The 20,714-nt window shown below is 40.2% G+C and overlaps 1 protein-coding gene across 1 annotated transcript in view; it reads right to left on the bottom strand.

Annotated features, from left to right (window-relative positions):
* Positions 1-20,714, bottom strand: part of LIMD1 (LIM domain containing 1) — a 55,800-nt gene that overhangs the window by 11,645 nt on the left and 23,441 nt on the right. The window contains exon 3 of the mRNA XM_063124164.1: positions 12,829-12,930. Within this exon, the coding sequence (XP_062980234.1) occupies positions 12,829-12,930 (102 nt within the window). The remainder of the gene's footprint in view (positions 1-12,828; positions 12,931-20,714) is intronic.

Genomic DNA, 20,714 nt, shown 5'->3' with positions numbered 1-20,714 from the left:
AGTCAGGCGTCATGTCATTAGAAGCAGACCTGAAGCTTGTTTTATACACTATTTCCCTTCAATCCCCCATACACAAAACCTGCATGTACAAACACGCCAATAGTACCGAAGTTTCTAAAAAGGTAGACCCAATACCTCAATCCAACCTAGAATTGACACTTAGACATTCTGCCCCTGAATATATGCAGTGGTAGTTGTGATTAAGGTGGTTGGCAATCAGAGGGAAAGCCTTTTTGACGGTGGTATCCAGTTTGTGCAATGCCCGCCACAGAGGAGCTCACCTGGTGCCCACTTTGCTATCGTTTTGGCACCAGGCAAAGCCCTTTTTGTGTTCCCTGGCTTTTAAATACTACTCTTAAAAAAACCAAAAAACTTTTTCACGAATGTGAGGGCAGTATACAATGCTGCCATTCCGCTTTCATCATTAACGTAGCGCTAACATAAGCGACCTCTAGAGCAACAGTAATAGCGTATGCTGGCACAACAGGTTTTCCAGGGAAACCCACTGAACCAGTATATCCTATTGAGCTTAGGCTAGAGACCACTTACGCTAGTGCTACATCAATGGCATAAGTAAAGCGGAACACTGGATACTACCCTGAGCTTTTATGGATTCAAATTTTTTAGCATGAATTGTGCTATTATATTTGTTTTGTAATATTTGTATACTTTATTGTTTTGTATGCCTTCCTGGGAACGCTGATTGGCCATTGGAAGGCAAGATATAAATTTCAGAAATATAAACAGAGTGATCAGAAAATGAACACTGGAAATGCTCACAGACACTGTATTACTACTTGACACATTCCTAGAATTTAGAATAGATTCTGGTGTTACCTCTCATAAAACTATAGCTCAAATCAATCCATGAAAATGTATGCATAATGTATCATGTGAATGCCGGCATGTTTTTAGTGTTGCATAAATGCTGGCTGAATGGACAGTGAATACTGATCTAAGTGCCCTGGATTCCCTGTATAGAGATCTTCTCTATGCAGGGAAAAAGATAACGGATGAATCAATCCTACGATTATTGACAGTAAGGAAAAGCAAGAATGCAGACATTGGGGAAGAAGTAGTGTCTGTTTTTGTGAGAATTTATAAGAAAAGAAATCCCTTTTAGGATGATTCTACACTATTATAAGGCATAAAATAAAATGAGCCTCAGAAACCCAGGCTGGTTGCAGTTGGTCTTAGTTTAATGATTAAAAAGTTCAAGTGGTTATCAAAACAAGCAGATGTCCAAAGGTTTTTTTCCCCATATGCCGCAAATTGTTTTCATAGGGGCAAAGACAGAAAGAGGAAGAACAACAATAAAACAAAGTCATCTGAAGTGTCCCCTCAGTATGTGCTGTACTTCAGACATTGGGGTGGGGAGCTGAAGGCCGTAGCTAGCATAAAAGACAGAACTTGGGTAGCCACCACTATCATTACATGACAGTCACAGGTCATTTAACAGGAATTCTGCATTGTGCTAAATCTTTTTATAAAAATTGGCAGCAGCGCTGTGTTATGACAGGATGATACAATTTGCACTATTTGTTATGTTATCTCTAAAAACATGCTTAATGGAATATAAAGTCTTTGCTGGAAAGTGTCTGCAGTTGAAGGTGTTTATCCCGAGAGACTTTTGCAGTGCTGCACTACACTGTCCACAGAAATATGTCTGAATGTAAATAATAATAATAATAATAATAATAATAATAATAATAATAGAGATGGTTGGGGCCAACACAGCTGCCAGTTTAAAATACATACTCAGAAGGCAGTCACACTGAGTTTAATGAGCCTTACTCCCAGGTAAGCAGGTAGAGGAGTTCAGCCAAAAACAACACTTACTTAACTGTGGAACACAAAGTGGACTGATTTAAACCAATGATAAAAAAAATCATTATTTAAATCAGCAAGAAAGAAGAGGCTGACTTAAATTACAGAATTTAACAAAATTTCCCAATAATGCCTCCACATCTGTTTCCTAAATATTGGTACAAAGTTAATTTTCAACCAAACAGAGTATTCCTTACAATCTTTGATTCATTCTTACACATACGCCTTGTATCTTTTTGTTATACTGTATATGTACTCTGTGATTTCCTTTTTTTTAAACCTATACAGGGAACGTCTTTAAAATATTCCCATATTTCCATCTAACAACCCAGGAGAGTTTGTGAGGTGAAGTATGGGAACATAGGAACCTGTGCATTGTGCAATTTTGTCTTCTCTTCCTTTTTCCAATGTTGCTCTTTTCTGCTTCATTCTGCCTTGGTCCAGCCTCACTCACACAAAACAAAGACACAAAGAAAAATGACATGCCACTGACTGACAGGTAAATGCAAGCTGTAATAGCTACTAGTTGGACTAGCATGGTTTATATTCATGGAGGTGGGGGTGGGGAAATCATAGAAATGGAAGGGGCCTATAAGGCCATCAAGTCCAACCGACTGCTCAATGCAGGAATCCACTTTAAAGCATCCCTGACAGATGGCTGTCCAGCTGCCTCTTGAAGGCCTTTAGTGTGGGAGAGCCCACAACCTTCCTATGGGATGGATCCAGACACAGTTGTATGGAGAGTATACCCAGCCAAATCAATGTGATATTGAATCATGACTAACTTAAGCCTCACTGATTTCAATAAGTTTACTCTATGTATGAGTAAGAGAACAATACTATAAGCCCCTTTTTATTGATTTTTTTTTTAAAAAAATGCTTTGAAAGCAAAAACAAAACATATTAATACATCAGAATCCCTCCCCCTTCCCTCCTGAAGCTTGGTCATTTTTTTAAAAAAAATATCTTCTTCCATCATTCATTTTCTTTTTGTATTTCAGGGTGGTATATTATTATTTTTCTATTTTTCTATTTCATTTATTTATATTTAGTCTTTTTTATGCATCCCACAAATTTCTATAAGCTTCTGCCAAAGTTCAACTCTTTTTTCATATAGTCTATGTATTTTTGCCAGTCCTTCAGAAAAGTCTCTTTTCTTTATTCCTTTATGTACTCTTAACATCTGTGTGAGTTTTTCGTTTACAGCTATATCTCAAATGTTCTTTTTCTACATAGACACTTCCTATAAGCCCTTTTGATTGTCATAAGAACTTAAGAAGAGTCATGCTGGATCAGGCCAAGGGTCCATCTAGTCCAGCACTCTGTTCACGCAATCGACCAGGAACCCACAAGCAGGACACAGGTGCAACAGCACCTCTCGCACAAGTTCCCCATCAAGTGGCATTCATAGGCATACTACCTCTGATACTGGAGATAGCACAAAGCCATTAGGACTAGTAGTCATTGATAGCCTTCTCCTCTAGGAATTTATCCAACATTCCCCCAACTCTCTTAAAGCCATCTGAGGATACTTAGGATAAGTCAGAAGTGCCCATCTGTTGGTACACTTGTGGAAAGCATCCCTTGTGGTAGGTTCCAAAGAAGGCATTCCAGGAGTAGGGTGGAGGTGGCCTTGGATCCACTGCATCCTATAAGGGCCTAGGACCTGGTGTAGGTATTTTCCTTCCTACTGCCAGTAAGGAAGAAAGGGGTGATTTCGCCCACCACGAACACTAGCTAGCTCGAACCAGCAGGGCTTTGGTAGTGGTGGATGGTCCACCACTTCACTGCCCTCAGCCTAACATCCCTGTAAGTCTGGATCCAACTCTATGTTTGCTAGGTAGAGTGTAAATATTTGCACAAGAGGAATGATCAAATTGGTTCTTCATTCAGATAGAAAAGTCTCCTTTAACTCAATGTATCTGGTAGAGGCACTGATTCAGTTTAAAGATTAACTGTAGAGCTAACATGGATGTTTCCAGATTATTAAATATTTAGCTAGTCATTTAAGAGAAATGTAAGCAGTTACCATTTTTAAAAAATGAAAAACTTTAAATCAATAAAATCCATTTTTTTTAAAAAAAAATCACCCATTTTTATCCACCCTTGTAGAATATGTTCCACTTAATTCTGTGAAGCTGCGTGATTCTAAAATATGGGGCATTTTAATCACATGGAGCTTCAATATTGTGAAATATGAGGCCCACTCTTAACATAAGATACATCAGGCAAATCTAGGAGGCAGATATTGTACTTTAATCATATTACATCAAAGCACATTTACTTCTTTGAAATATACATGTAAGATAACTTAATTCATGGGCTGCCCAAGAATCAGCTAATTACTATTACAGAGGGACTGTTCTGAACTCTTGGATCCTAAGAATCAGCTAATTACTATTACAGAGGGACTGTTCTGAACTCTTGGATCCTAGCAATACACTCATCTACTTCATTACTAGCCAATGTTCATGCAAATAGAAGTCCTTTGGCATTACTACTGTCCTTTTTACCAGCCATAATTACAGGATATATTTTCCCTTTCAGCTTGTAATTAAATCTTTGGTGCTTGTCCTTTGTGTATGGCTTGTTTAAACAACAGGGGACATTTTAGAATGCTGCTCCCATCCCTGGTGCTTAAGGCTTACAATAGCATATTTTATGTCCCAGAAACCACACTTTGTCCAGTGGATAGTAGTACCCATATAATCAAAATGAATTTAGACTTTTGACCTCTGTAATATCAAATTCTGAGCCCTCCTGCTTGTAGTCTTCCAACTCCACTAAATCCAATAGCACTCCTTTTTATTTACTTGGAAGGATACATTTAATTTGTATATAATTTGGTCTGAACATGATTTTGTGCCCACATCAGCTACCCAGTGATCTGCATCAAACCCTTGCACTTTTGACTGGTTCCTGTTTTTGCACTGGATTTCCCATACTTATTATGCTAGTTTAAAAACAAGTCCAGCGTAACAAGTCCAAGCCAACAAGGCAGATTATATAAAATGCTTCTTGTCAGCATTTGAATTAGATCTCTGAAGATGTCAGCATTAACCAGCCCAGGTACTCAATACATATCCTGCCATCCCACTGCATATGAGAGTTATTTGGGAAGAGAAAGGTTTAAAGCACCTGGTAACTGAGGAGATATTGCTTTAAATATGAATTCTGCTGGCTAATGTGCCAGCTGTACTATATATAAAAGGATTCTGAAATTATACGGACCCCATACTTAAATTATCTTGCAAACAAGTACTGGTCCGGGACAAAATATTACCTCCCTATATAATTATTTTAATATGTGTTGCATTTATATCTGACCCTTCCTCCAAGAAGCTTAGAGCAATAAGGTAGGTTAGGATGAGAGATAGCAACATGCCAAGGGCCACCAAGTGAACGTTGTAGCAGAGTGTAAATTTAAGCCTGAGTTTCACAAATCCAGGTTTTGCACTAGACTCATACAATGCAAGAGTTGTTTTGCAAAATTTGAGATCCACACGATAGGTTTCTGAAGTAGTTAAAAATTGAGGGCAGACAGTACAAGACAAGAGTTTTCAAATTTTGAATAGTCTCCTTATCTAACAGAAGTTGTCTAATTAGCCTAACTTTTAAAATTTGTATATATAATAAAAACAAAAGGCGGGCACAAAGAAAAGAAATAAATCTGATTTATTACATTCCAAAAGACTTTTATAAACAGCTATTGTAGGTTTAGCTGTCTGTAAAGAACCAGTTAATTCCATGTGGGAGGTGCTGAAACACTCATTGCTGATGGTCCACATATAGACTCCAACAAATGCTGTAGCTGAATATACTGCCAACTAGCACTGGATGGTAAGCGATATCTAAACTGCAACGCTGAAAATGGTAAAACTCATTGTCTGATCCTATTTAACTGATCTAAAGAATAAATTCCACTATCAGCCCAATTCCTCCACATAAAAGGCTGTCTCCCTATTTCAAATGCTGGATTCTCCCATAAAGTTAATTAAGCATGCCAAGGCTCTCTCACTTCTAAAACTGTTAGTGGACCCATTTTTTCTTTTTAATATACCTAGATCCTAATGCCATCCAGCCAGAAAGACGTGCTAAATAAGTTGATTCCAAAACAACTCATGGAGGAATATTAAAGAAAACGTTGTTTTCCAATCATTGGTATCAGTTAACAAATAAGCCTTATGATATAAAGTAAGATCTGGAAAATCAAATCCGCCCTGCTTGATTGACAATTGCACTCTCTTCATTGAATAAAGGGAAGGAGACATCCCCTCTTAAACTTCCAAAATATTACATAAAGTTTTTGAAAATATATTTGGAGAATGTATAAAGGAATATTGTATAATATTTAAATTACCTGTGGCAAGGTATTTGTCTTAAGGGCACAATCCTATTGACAGAACGCCTCCAAACTCAGAGGTTTGTGGTCATCCTATGCCGTGAGGGAAGAGTGGCAGAGGCAATCTTTACCTCCCCATTCTCCCACTCTGCATTTTTGCTAGACAGGCCTTTTGCCCATCTAGTGAAAGCGTCTTGGAGGGGAAGGGAAGAAGGCCGGAGAGACTTCAGGATAGTTCATATCCTGGCCTCTTCAGTCTCCTTCCTTCCCTGCCTACCAAAACACCCACTTTCCCTCCTCTCCAAGGTCACATTCTCGACCTCAGAGAGGCAGCCCACAGGGTTCTTTCCTCGCTGTTGGCAAAGGTGAGGGAAGTCAGAGTTCCGATTCCCAGCTCCAAGATCATCCCATTACTGCGTTGGCATGTCCAACGGTAAGGGGTTATGAGGATTGAAGTCTAAAACATTTGGAGGTCATCAGGTTGCCTTCCCCAAGATCAGGGGTGGGCCACTTCAGGTGGTCCAGGGGCCACACTCCTTCCACTGCACTGCCAGCAGTGGCAAAAATGTCAGTGGTTTGCTGCCCAAATTCTGCTATAGAGATACAAAAGGGCTACAATTAGCTTGAAAACAAGTTAAATTTGGCCTTTTTGACTTCCTGTAGAGGTTTGCTGCTGAATTTCAGCAGTAAACTGCCAATTATTTTTTGCTGCTACATCACTGAATTTCAGCAGTGCGAAGGTGACAGCAGGTGGTAGTAAGGGTGAGGGAGGCTATAGTCAAGACTGGGACCCACACCTGTCCTAGATTAAGCTATAGTTGTGGGGAAAGATATAGCATGATGGGAGAGCACATGCATTGCATGCAGGAGGATGCAGATGCAGTTCCCAGCATCTCTAGTAGAAGAACTACATCGCAAAAGGTTTTATTTTGAAGCGAGTGTGGGAACCAGGCAAGCAAAGACCATATCTGAATCAGCCGGACTGTCCTTCATACAACCCACCGTAGGACCAACTGGCTTCTGAGAAGGATCCTCATATATTATCTGTTTAGTATTGTCTCATTGTAATTTAATGTATTTTGATTTTATTTGTAAGCCACATTAGATGGATTTCTATCCTTAAGATATAAACAATTATAATAAAGAAATAAAGATATTTCTGGCAATTTCAAGTTACTCTCTTTCCTCAAGAATTACTAACACGCAGCTATGAGCTATTCAAATTAGTACATTTGAGAAAAATAACGTAACTTAAAACTCAGTGGAGAGAAATAAACCATTTGAGAATTCAAGGATTATTTAGTACACCAAACCAGGCCTTTGCTTTTGCGTCATGTGCTCCAGTATTTCTCTAAAAACTGATCTGAACCCTTGTGTTAGCATTACAACAGAAGCCATGTATAATATAATAAAATGGGGGCAGGTACTCATAAAGGGAATGGGAGAATACGTGTGTCATAGTAGGGGCCATTAAAAAAAGAGGGGTAATTTCATCAGTTTACTTGTAGTATGTTAGTATTTTGCATATTAACTGTAATATCTGGTGGCTGATGCAAATAAATGTCTATCTCTGAAAGAGGAGTTGGGAGAGGGTTTGGGACTAATGATACAAATCCCTTATTTCAGAACATTTCTGCTACGCTTCTGCTCTCCAAAACGCATAATGCAGCTTCGTTTATCATTGTAACCTGGCAAAGGTACACCACAGAATTAGCAGTATAACCTTTCCTTAAGCATCATTTTAACCTTTGTTATTAAGAACGAACTCCCGAAGGACAAATTTCTACTATTTTTTATTTGCTGACATAGCTCATCTTTTTCCAAGACTAGAACAAATTTTGGCTCCAATTTTGGAACGTATGACTTACCTAACATCCTTTCCCACTGCATCCCAAACTACTACTTTTTTTTTTTTTAGTTTTTAAGCTTTTAACCTCTCCTAATGTCTTTCAGTCGTTTCAAATACTTCCTCTACACATTTTTCTTTGGCTCTCATCTTTCCTCTTATGACCTCATGGTTCACACAGCACAAAATATGAGAACCATATGATGCAAAAATGCCAAAGCTAAGCAGCTTTGTGGGTGGGAACACCAGTGAAAAGGGTTTATGTTCCAAGAAGTCTACAACAAATGTGTGAAACCAGACTACAAGTGTTAGAAGGTCAAATGGTCTCTGGCAGGTGAAACTGCACATTATACAATTTAAAAAAACACATACTTCTGTGACATAGGAAAATGTACTTGGAATACACGTTACAACAATATATAGAACATGGGTGTCTTATGAATTATGGCCACTATCCAGAAGACTGCAGGCGGAAGAACAAAGAACAGTATTATATTTGGATACACATATCCTTCAACAAGCTATATAAACCAACTTGCTGAATTACAAAAACAGCATGCACAGCTGCATGCAAAATGGAATACGGCTTAATTTCTCTTGTGAAAAAGGTTTGTGTCAGGGGAATATTGACAAAGACTCATGCGCTAGTCCCAGGAATAATTCCCAAGGCAAGTCCACATAAACTGGAGCTCTCAGGCATATCAGACGGTCTTTGAAGCCAAAATCAGCCCTTAAGTTACACAAATCTGTCCAAAAGCGAATGCAAACCAACTTTATGTGCATAAAAGGGTGCCACAGTTAATGTGGCAATTGTTTCTGCTGCAGGTGTGTCCTGTAGAAAACACATGAAGTGTGAATGACAGATGTGCTTCTTTGAAAACCCACGCACATGAGCCTGAGAGCCCTGATTTGACTGTGTCTCTCCAATGCGAGTACATTTAAGGGTGTTTACCCTTGTATATTTACACTGGTGTAATACCAATGAACTTGTAGCAAAAACATACAGCACAGACCCATTCTCATACAGAGGCTTAACCTCAGTTCTCTTTCGCTGTGAAATAATACCGATTATGTATCCAGCTCATTCATCCTTAATGTCAAAATACAAATCCCCAAATAAATACCAAATCTAAGCATACTTTCTTGTAAGCAAGTACCACAGAAATAAATGGGATTTAAATGGCAATAGTCTATAACCTATTTATAGTATAAAATTTAGAACTTATTTGTAGCTCTGAACAGCTAAGCCCACTTACTCAAATATTTTTGAACAGACACCTCAGATAGGAATATGGAAGCATTATTTAAGTCAATGTGTCAAAACTGATAGAAGCCCATTAAGAATAAACAGAAACATGTTCTGCGTGAGAAGAAAGGACTACTTAAAAAAAAATCATGACGTGATGTGTCCCTAAGTTTTTTTGCACCTAAATTAACCTTTTACATCTGAGAACTTACAAATGCAAAATGCATTAAGTCAGTAGTTTTCAAACTGTGATCCTGGAAACATTTATCAGTCTTCAATTAAGGGAGGACAATAGGTCGGTGGTAGAGGCAGAAAGTCCCAGATTACATCTCTAGCCTCTCCAATTGAAAGATTTCAGATGGCAGCGCTAGGAAAAGCCACTCTCTGCCTGAGACCTTGAAGACAATGCCATTACTTGGCTAGTTGGACAAGCAGACTGACTTAGTATAAAGCAGCTTCCTAATTAAATGACTATTTAATGGCAGGTAAGTGCCCCAGACAGGTAGCCTGCTCACCAGTACTAATTTTTATTATTTAATTTTGCATGATCAAATCACAGGACAATGTACACAATTAATTAAAACAATTTAAAATATGCTTCTGAGATAAAAAATGAAGCAAAGAAATATGTTCCCTTCAAATGCCAGCAATGGGGTATCAGGATCCAGTCCAGCAGGCTAGTCAGCACGCAACAGCACACACCAGAATCTTTTGCAATTTCCAGATATTCTTCACCAGACAAGCTACTATGAAAAGGTTCCCAGAAAGCCTGAAAGCCAGTGTATCAACAATGGCACGATTACTGTTAGCAAATGCATAGAGAACAGCTCATTTGCCATTAGGACTGTGGAGTAGGGTGACCATATGGAAAGGAGGACAGGGCTCCTGTATCTTTAACAGTTGTATTGAAAAGGAAATTTCAGCAGCTGTCATTTGTATATATGGGGAACCTGGTGAAATTTCCTCTTCATCACAACAGTTAAAGCTGCAGGTGCCCTGCCCTCTTTTAAATCTGGTCACATGCAGTATAGCTCCTGCAGCTTTAACTGTAGTGATGAAGAGGAAATTTCACCAGGTGCGACATGCATACAAATGATACCTGCTGAAATTCCCTTTTCTATGCAACTGTTAAAGATACAGGAGCCCTGTCCTCCTTTTCATATGGTCACCTTACTGTAGAGGAGGAAAATCTGGAAAATACTTATGAACAAAATAACTACTTATAATTATCTACAGGATGGAAGGAGGCAATCAGAGACTTTTCAGAAAAATCCAATGCCATTTGTTCAGAACTGGAATCGATACAGACCTGAAGAATTAGCAAAGCTGGATTCTTGATTATGAGCGAAATTATATGGTCTCTGAAACATTGAAATTTAAAAATAAATGCATTGAGGCTTTAAAACAGGTGTAAGGTGGCAAGATTTGTTTAATTTATGAACAGATGCTTATGTAAGTCTGTAAAGTATGAGTAAATTTAGAGATGTATGTAAATTGCATTCCCTGCAGCACTAAACCATGCATAATAACGCTACATACAAGAAAGAATGGAATCCCTATTTGCAGCAGGGGCTAGGGTGGAGAGCAACCCTGATTTATATTTAATGAGTGGTCCTTACTGCCTCTGAATATACACTAATCCATATCACTCTAATATACTCTCGTATGAGTGAAATAACACGGACTATGTGAGTGGGACATTTGGATTCTATTTCCAGCTCTGGCGTAGACCTATTATTATGGAAGTCTGAGCAAGTCACTTCCTCACCCCTCATCAGTCCTTTACTGTTCCATCTAGGAAATGGATATGGGGGTGGGAAAGTGAAAGAGGAAATACAATAGGGTGACCATATGAAAAGGAGGACAGGGCTCCTGTATCTTTAACAGTTGCATAGAAAAGGGAATTTCAGCAGGTGGCATTTGTACATATGGAGAACCTTGTGAAATTTCCTCTTCATCACAACAGTTAATGCTGCAGGAGCCCTGCCCTCTTTAAAATCTGGTCATTCTAGTGTAGCTCCTGCAGCTTTAACTGTTGTGATGAAGTGGAAATTTCACCAGGTTCCCCATATATACAAATGCCACCTGCTAGAATTCCCTTTTCTATGCAATTGTTAAAGATACAGGAGCCCTGTCCTCCTTTTCATATGGTCACCCTAAAATACAATTACTTCTCCCCTAAGAAAGCAGAAGCCCCTGGGGCTATTTCCACATTCCTGACAGAAGTGGCATCTATGAGCACTGGGAGAAGGAGCCCACCTGGTTCTTCAGTCTGATCCCACAAATACTGGTTCCACAGACATTCTTCCCAGCTCAGCTGGGCAATGATGTATTGCCAGGGGCCTCTGGCCCAATTTTTTTTTGACTGGGAAGAATCTGGCAGCTGCAGTCCTATGCTATCAAATTCCAGGCACAGTTATGTCACTTTAGAAACACAATCAACAAGAAAATAGAAAGACAAAGCCTCAGCAGGCATTTATAGATATTCCAGGAGTCCATCATGTGATTCAAAATCCCTTCCAATTAAAAAAATATGGAGACTGTGCCAAGAGAGCCCAAGTCAAATTGCCGCTTTGGAAAATGACACATAGGCCTGATTCAAACGACACTCTGGGCTTTGTGGTTAGCTTAACCATGTTCAGCTGTGGTTAACGCTAACCACGTGCGGAATGCTTGCAGACAACACTTTTAACACTTTTGTGGTTAAGTTTTCCTTAGTGAGCCTAACCACAGTGACCCCGTTCAGACAACACGCTAAACCATGCTGCTTAACCACAAAATGGTTAAGGGAATGCTTAACCATGGTTTACAGTGTCGCCTGACACACATTTTGGTTAATGGGGCAAATGGTTAGGGAAAACGTGTGTCAAACAACACCGTAAACCATGGTTAAGCATTCCCTTAACCATTTTGTGGTTAAGCAGCATGGTTTAGCGTGTTGTCTGAACGGGGTCAGAATTTCCTGGGCTCGCTCGAGGCTTTGGTGTTGGACCCTGCAAAAGATACCCCAACATGCTACTTTTTATACCTACCTTTCTCTATAAACTTGCCCAAAGGGTGCTGCATAAGTCAAAGTATTCTGCCTCCGAACCAGGAAAGGAAGTGATCTGGCTATTGAAGTGTGCAGATCAGAACCTGCATAGCAGTCAGCTGCCTCTCCCCCGCCCAATCCTATCTTCACGTGAAAGCAGCAGTGCATGTGCAAGAGATGGAGACAAAGAGCTAAGGCAGCCATTTGGGTGGCTTTGGTTAGTGATGGATGTTTGTCAGTTCGCAGTCCCCAGCAGATGCCTGACTTTGTTGACGTTTGATAGCAGGCCTGCTACCATTTCTTCTAGAGCAGCCTTCCTCAACCTGGGGCGCTCCAGATGTGTTGGACTACAACTCCCAGAATGCCCCAGCCAGCTCTGGGGCATTCTGGGAGATGCAGTCCAACACATCTGGAGCGCCCCAGGTTGAGGAAGGCTGTTCTAGAGCAAGAATTTAACGAGAGACCCCCCCCCCATTTCCTGCAAATTTTGGCTTAGCCTCTCTATATAAAGGAAAAGCCTCTTTAGTGATACTTACTACATGCTCCACAGGTGAAGCATCCATCATGGTAGAGATTCCCCATTGCTTGGCAAGCCTGGTTTGCGCCATATACACCTTTGTTGCACTTCACACAGGTTCCTAGAAATAAGTGAAATAAATAAATCAATGATAGGTCAGAAGTAGATTCTAGAAATACAATTACTCCAAGCAGTAAAGGAACAGTACGCGCAAGAGACAAAGCTGTATTATAACTCAGTTTATAAACCAACTTGTTACAAAATAGCTTCAACAATATAAAGCATAAGAAGTTACTTATTAAGTAAGATAAAAGGCAGAAACGGTTGGGAACAAGAAGCTTTGGTGAGGCCCTTGTTGAAAAATATTTTTAGATCCCATGGGATAACTACGACCCTGAATCAAATGTGCTGTTCTTGGGCAAGGTGCTGGAACGTGTGGTGGCCTCACAACTCCAAGCCGTTTTAGAAGAAACTGATTATTTAGATCCATTCCAGTCAGGTGTCAGGCCTGCTTATGGGACAGAAACAGCCTTGGTTGATGACTTATGCTGGAGAATGGATGGGTGGAAGGGCAACCCTGTTGGTTCTTCTGGACCTCTCAGCAGTTCTTCTGGACCTCTCATCGGCCATGGTATCCTTCTGGATTGGGCTTGGAAGGCATGGCTTTAAAGTGGTTCTGGCCCTTTCTGGAGGAGCGGTCTCAGAAGGGCGTGCTGGGGGACTTCTATTCCACTCCAAGGCCGTTAATCTGTGGGGTGCCAAAAGGTTCTATCTTGTCCCCCAAGTTTTTTTTAACATCTACATGAAACCACTGGGGAAGTGATCAGAAGGTTTAGGCTGAAGTGTCATCAGCTTGCAGATGATACTCAGCTCTACCTCTCATTTCTATCTGAACATCCCAGGGAGGCTGTGGAACTCTTGAACCAGTGGCTGAAGGCTGTTTTGAGATAGATAAGGGTGAACAAGTTGAAACTTAATCCAGACAAGATGGAGCTACCGTCGGTTGGGAAACCAACTACTTCAGATGGAGGCGTACAACTGGTCTTAAATGGGGTTGCACTCCCCCTAAAAGACCAAACACACAGTTTGGGAGTCTTCCTGGACTCTGAGCTAACTGGGGAAGCCCAGGTGGCTACCGTGTCCAGGAGTGCATTCTACCAGCTTAGGCCGATATGCCAGCTATGGTCGTATCTGGAGAGGATGGACCTGGCCTCAGTTATCTACACACTAGTCACATCCAGGCTGGACTACTGTAATATGCTGCATGTGGGGCTGCCTTTGAAAACGATTCGGAAACTTCAACTGGTACAGAATGTGGCCACCCAAGTACTGGTATGGGCAAGGTGATTTGATCATATAATGCCTACATTGCACCAGCTGTACTGGTTACTGATATATTTCCAAGTCCAATTAAAAATGCTGGTTTTGAACTTTAAAGCTCTAAATGATTTGGGGACCTAGTTACTTGAAGGACTGCCTTCACCCATATCAGCCTGCCCATACTTTATGATCAGAAAAAGAGGCCTTGTGAGAGCAATTAGGTGGGTGTTTATACAGCAGAGGCCTTCTCTGTAATGGCCCCAAACCTCTGGAACAAACTCAAATCAGTGGTCCACCATGCACCATCCTTGCAGGCTTTAAAGAAGGAATTAAAAACATTTTATTTTACTGTGGCCTCTCCGTGATGAGTAGTTATTGCTGCTATTGTTGTTTTTGTTGATTTTATTGCTTTTAATTGCGTTTATGTTTTTATTGCTTTTAATATTTTAACTGTTTTTATGTATTTTATTATTGTGAGGGCTTCTGCCCTGAAAGGCGGCCAAGAAATGTTTTAAATAAATAAATAAACGTATTTGTAGCCCATTCTGTGCATTTCCATCATCACCAGCAACGCTCAGATAAAAAGAATCTTTTATGTAAAATACTTGATGTGAGCAAGCAGAATGCTGAACTAATTTTTTGCCAGTTGCCAAAAGATCAACACTGGTCTATGTCAAAAATATTTTTCTTTCCAGTAAATCTCATGGTTACTCTATAACCATCATCATTCCAATGCCATATTAGGAAGCGTTTTATTAGGTTTACGATCCCACTCCCTTGCTCTACAACACATATAAGTGATGTGCTATTTATTTTAACTTTTAAAGCCCTAAGAAAATTGAACCAGCAGGGGGTAATATGAAAACCCATAGCATACGGACTCCAATGAGGGGCTTAATTTTGTGTAAGTTCTTCACCAACCTCAGAATTCAGATTCTAATGTCTTTGAAAAGGTTTGCCAAACCAGGGCCGAGTTAAGGCATGCTGAGGCCCTAAGCCATATCAAGATTCAGAGACCCCATGCCATAAAAATAAAGAGAAAAAAGTGTATTACATTATAGTAGAAAGGGTAGCACCCAGTGCTTGTAGTTAAGCAGTGTTAGATAGCCTTCTCTGAAGACGTGTATAAAAGCACTAATAAAGTAAATTGATTTGGACATCTTTAAAATTGGCTCTAGTTTGTGCTTATTGCGTCCAATACTAAATGCTATGTTGCCACACTTTCTCTCTACCTAAAGCAACTCTGCTGTTAAGTCACACCAGACATTTCAGCGTATTTCAGCCAAAGCAATTTCATCTTATACATTTTAGATAGCGCCAACATATTTAGAGGCCCCTCATAATGTGAGACCCTAAGCCATGGCTTACTTGGCTTGTTCCTAAATGTGCCACTGTGCCAAACTGGTTCCAGGCCAAAGCTAACCTTTGACATCAGAGCAAGTAAGTCCATGGCTGCCCAATGTGCCTGACCACTGCAGATCACTCTAAAATCAGAGCAATCATCTAGAGCGAAGCAGAATGTTCAAAGACAGAAATTGTAAAAGCTCAAGAGAAGTTCAAAGGCACTCACAGATTGTTGTACTGAGTTGTTACTTAACATTAAGTAACAACTAATAATAATAAGAGATGTGATTGTGGCTACATGCAAAATAAAATGCAAATCCGTATAAACAGTTAAAATGCTTTGTAGAATTTTGCTTATGCAGCAATTTAGGGAGATGAAAAATTTCTGGGAACTGTTTGAAGTCTGCTTTTGCAACAACCATGGGAATTTGTGGTGTTGTGCAATGTAAGAACAACACTAACAGATAAAGCCTATGCATGTCTACTCACAACAAGTCCAAATGAATTTAATGGGGCTTACTTCTAGGTAAGTGGATATATAATTAGTGCCTAAATTTCTGTGTTAATTTGCTGTTGGTTTTCCCTCCTCACAGATCTTCTGCAGTTGGTATGTTCTCAAACAGGAAGTGAGATTTTAAACTGTAGCATTTGACACCGACGCAATTTCTAACACAGCCCACCAGTTTACATTCAATAATCTGCAGCTAAAAGGCATTGTGTGTGGACTGCTTGAATAGGGAGAGAAAAATGAGCAGTCTCAGTGCACTGGTAGTCACTCACATCTATGGACACAATGACAGCACAATCCTATTCATGATTATTCAAAAGTAAGACATTCAGTGGCAGCTATACACAGGATTGTACTGCACACCAAATCAAGAAGGGCAATTGCTTTTGTTTTGCTAATTTCACTGTTGTGTATAATTTGCTCCTCTGAACAATATCTGTTAAAATCCAGCATGCTGTTGATAATCATCTGATATTTTTTGGCTATTCCCTATAGCATCTTTATTGTGACATTCCTCTTTCAATACTGTCATGCACTGCACCAAAAGGCAAATGTAATGAGAGAAAACATGCTCAATGATGAATCCAGACACCTAGCAAAACACACTGTGACCTTTACATATACACTGTGCTAATATCTGTCCCAGTATTGGCAAACCCAGTGTCCTATTCTCCCACTGGAGCTTGTTTACTTTGTTTCAAAGAACTCAGTAGGAGCCACTGAAAACCTGATCCGTCTTCATTTACACATATGATATACACATGATTATGATGGAAAAGATATTCAAGCCACACAATTAGCCCTTCAAATGTACCATTTTGTTAGGGGGAAAACCACCAACAGCTGCCTTTTCCAGGAGTTGCTATACATATCACATCGTAAAATATTATATATACACACATAAAGTGTACATCTAAAATTATAAAGTGTGAATGTAATGAATACATGCATAATACAGGCACATCTATCAGTTAGCTGGGTTTCTTTGTGGATTTCTGCTGAGTGTACGTTCAGTGGCAAATGTTAATTTGTTGCTGTGTAATGTGTGAAACAGTGCTAAGAGAAACGGCATCCCCTATCCAGATTTCATCATGTACACAATGACGAAGACACCTTAAACCATGGCTTTAACCGTGAGAGAGCTCTTATTTTGTTTTACTGTTTCCATTAATCAAAGGGCCCATTGAGAAGACACCTTAAACCATGGCTTTAACCATGGTGGTTAAGCCAGAAAGCCAGGCCATGTTCAGAAGACACCTTAAACCACAGTTTAAGGCTTATTCACCATGTGGTTTAAGGTATAATAAGGTATAATAAGCTGTGGTTTAAGGTATCTTCAGAACACGGCCTGGGTTTCTGGCTTAACCACTATGGTTAAAGCCATGGTTTAAGGTGTCTTCTCAATGGGCCCTTTAATTAATATAAAAAGTAAAGCAAAATAAGAGCTCTCTCAAATCATAATGTAGGAAAAGGTTAGTATACACCTGTGAATAAGCAAGAGTCAGAGATGTGGGTATGCAGAGAACCCAGGAACACTTCTGCTTACCCATCTCTTTTTCACAAGTCACTTGTGAGAACGAAACTTGTAATTATAATCCAGGGAGTGGCAATAAGCTTCCTCTAGAATCAATTGAAGTCATAATTTCTCTCCAGCATTAGAGATGTCTCAATAAATCAGCCACTGGGAGGAGTACCAAATACATAGTCCTTCCCTTTCCCAATTTCTTAAAATGAAATTTCAATATGACTCATCAACCCACGCTAGATTCTTTTTTTTTTCAGCAACAGTTTCCATCTGAAAGAACAGATGTTCTGTGGTTATGACAACAAAGAGAATTTGGATGGTCCTGATTTTTAGGAGCAATTATATATCCAAACCATCCAATGTTCTAGATATGGATTATTCAAATGCCAGCTTATAGTATCAAGCTCTTTTCTTAGGGTCCAAACAGACATTACTTTAAATCCATATCTAGTAGCTACATCTTTTAATTTTTTTTACTTTATAGTAGGTACAAGAGGCCCATTCACCTAGTTTTTTTTTTTAAAGGGCATAACTGCAAGATACCAACTTAACGTAATGTCTGTTTTGGCCCTTATACAGGATGCAATAAAAAATAAACGTGTGCAAGAGAGGTAGGGAAAACAAGTATGTCTAATACTTCATGGAGAAGAATGGAAGACAAGATCATTTTGATATTTTCTTAGAACTAAAAGATTAAATGTTGGGATTAGGTCCAGAATAGAAATGTATTCAAATTGGCTTTCAGAAGTAATAAATCCCTCAAGAATCTTGGAGCACCTTTCTCTTTCCTTTTTTTGCCAAGTCCTGCCATTTTCAGATGATCAATGTTTCCAGAACTTGCTATTTTCTTTCTGTGGAGTCTAACATTTAGATTTTTTTTCTATTTCTTGCATCCACGCTTAAGGCTCTCCACCCAGTCTTCTGTAAAGCTATCTACTCTGTTTTACATTCTGTTGCCTCTCTGGCATTTCCCACTCCTGGTTCAAATCATATTATTCAGCTCTTTTCAGTGGCTTCTTCTCTCTCATTAACTCCACTTTAATCTTGTTCCACTCTTGTAGATCTTTCTCCTTTCTCTATATTAGAGGCGGGGAATCACTTTCAGCCCAAGGGCTATATTAAATTTTAGAGAAGCTCTCAGAGACTGATCCCTGTGGTGGGCGGGGCCAAAGGCAAACAGGACAAGGCCAAAATACAAAAGAAACTAACATACTGTAACACAATTCTTACTGCCAAGAATTAAGCCTGAGGCAAGGCATTTCAACCTTTCAAAATGGGGGGGGGGGGATTGCACAAAATCCAAGAAAACACCAAATGATTGGTGGCTGGAGGGAGGAGGCGTGGCCATCTGGGGAATCCTGGAGGGCCAGATTGGGACACCAGGGCCAGATTTGACCTCCAGGCCAGAGGCTCCCACCCCTGCTCTGTATATTTCTTCTCAGAGCATTCACTCTATGGTTAGCAAACTAACCCATTCTACTCTCCCCTGGAATTCCTTTGTGTATTGCAGATCACTACCACTTGTATACCCTCTCAGCCAACATCTGATTCACTTATCATTCAAATGTATCCTTGGAGAAGTTTTCATTCTGGCCTGTCCTCCAATTGCTCCTTCTTCCCTTTTACCTGTAATATGTCTCATCTTTGATTACACTGTGGGTTCGCAGATCACGCTAGGCCACCCTGTGAATAAGCCACAATGGGTTAGCTGTTTGCTGAAAAAGCAAAGAACACATGATAGACTATTGGCTTGCCGTGGCTTGTCCTTCCCCTTCAGTCCTCCATCTGGCTCCGGCACGTGTCCTGGCATCTTTGGCCAGAACCTGTCTTGTCTCCTCTCCCTGGCCCTCTTCCTGCTTGGATCACTACCTGTTTTCAATCACCACTTTTCTTTTAAAATATTTTTTCAGTGTTTCGGGAGTATCCAAATGTGTTAATTTATTTATTTTTAAATCCTTGTTCTTTTGTAAGTGCACAATATCAAACCTTCACCTGTCCAATATGTGTAGGCTTGCCTGGTCAATATCCTTGTATTTTGCAGCTATCAGGCCCCAAGTGGAGTAGTTACCATAGAAGGACACTGACAAGATGAGGCTGCATATAGGCTAATTTGCGCACAGTTGTGAAGTACTGCGGGAGAAATAACAGTAAGAGAAAGAAGGGACCCAGTTGTCCTCTTCCCATTCAACATTTCCCATCCAGCAAGTCCAGAAAGGGGAATTATTGGCTCCCTGCCTCTTGTACTGGTTCTTTCACAATTACTGCAGGTGTGCAAAGCCACCCCCTCCCATATACTTCCCAGCCCTTAAGTTTGAACAATTTTTCCCTCTGTCTACTTCTCAGCTTTTAAATTTGTGCAAATATTCCCAACAGTTAAAAAAAAAAAAGAAGCTTAGAGGGCAGCTGAATGGGATGGATCAAACAGGGTACTGGCACCAGCAGTACTTACACCTGCCCCCCAGGCCTTGTTCACTCCTTCTCATTCAGCCTCCTCCTCAGGACCTGTCAGGGAGATTTGTGCACTCCCACTGAAGCACAGTAACCGTAGCAGTAACTGCTCCAAAAAGGAGCAGTGAAAAAGGGGGGGGAGTTAATATCTCCCCTTTCTGGAATAGCTGGAGAGTCGGGGAAGTGTTGAAAAGGTGGAGGACACTGAGAAGTGTCAGTTCAACACTTAAAAGCGTGAGGATCAGATTGCCAAGGGGGAGATATCACCCCCTCCTTTCAGTGCACTTACTCCGTCTGCCTCCCCCCCCTTATTTTCAGTTATTCTGAATTGCGTTATTAGGTCCCTCCTTTCTCTGACTGTTATTTCTCCCCTGGTCCTTCACAATTGTGTGCAAACTAGCCTATATGCAGCCTTTTCTTGTCAGTTCCCTTGTATGTCACATACTCCATTTCAAGGCTTCCTTTGACAGCTGAAACATACAAGGAAATTGACTGTGCAACTCCACACATATTGGACAGCCATAAGTACCCTCTTGCGAAAGAACAAAAATTACAATCTCATCTGCGCTTTTTTGTGGCACTGTTGTTGCTGTTTTAAAGATGTCGAACGAGTGACAGTCTTTCTCAAATGCTGTTTGGGCATCAGTGGAGGGGCAGTTACTGGTGAAGGAGGCTGGAAGCGGCCCTAATAACATCACGAAGAGCGGCACAAGGTTTTTGCCACTCTTGCTGTGTGGCTCCGTAGCTGATCCCAGCAACC

The sequence above is a fragment of the Elgaria multicarinata genome, chromosome 1, assembly GCF_023053635.1.
Source record: "Elgaria multicarinata webbii isolate HBS135686 ecotype San Diego chromosome 1, rElgMul1.1.pri, whole genome shotgun sequence".
Lineage (NCBI taxonomy): Eukaryota > Metazoa > Chordata > Lepidosauria > Squamata > Anguidae > Elgaria > Elgaria multicarinata.
The sequence above is the reverse complement of the archived record's forward strand: the minus strand, read 5'-3'. Positions and strand labels throughout refer to the sequence as shown.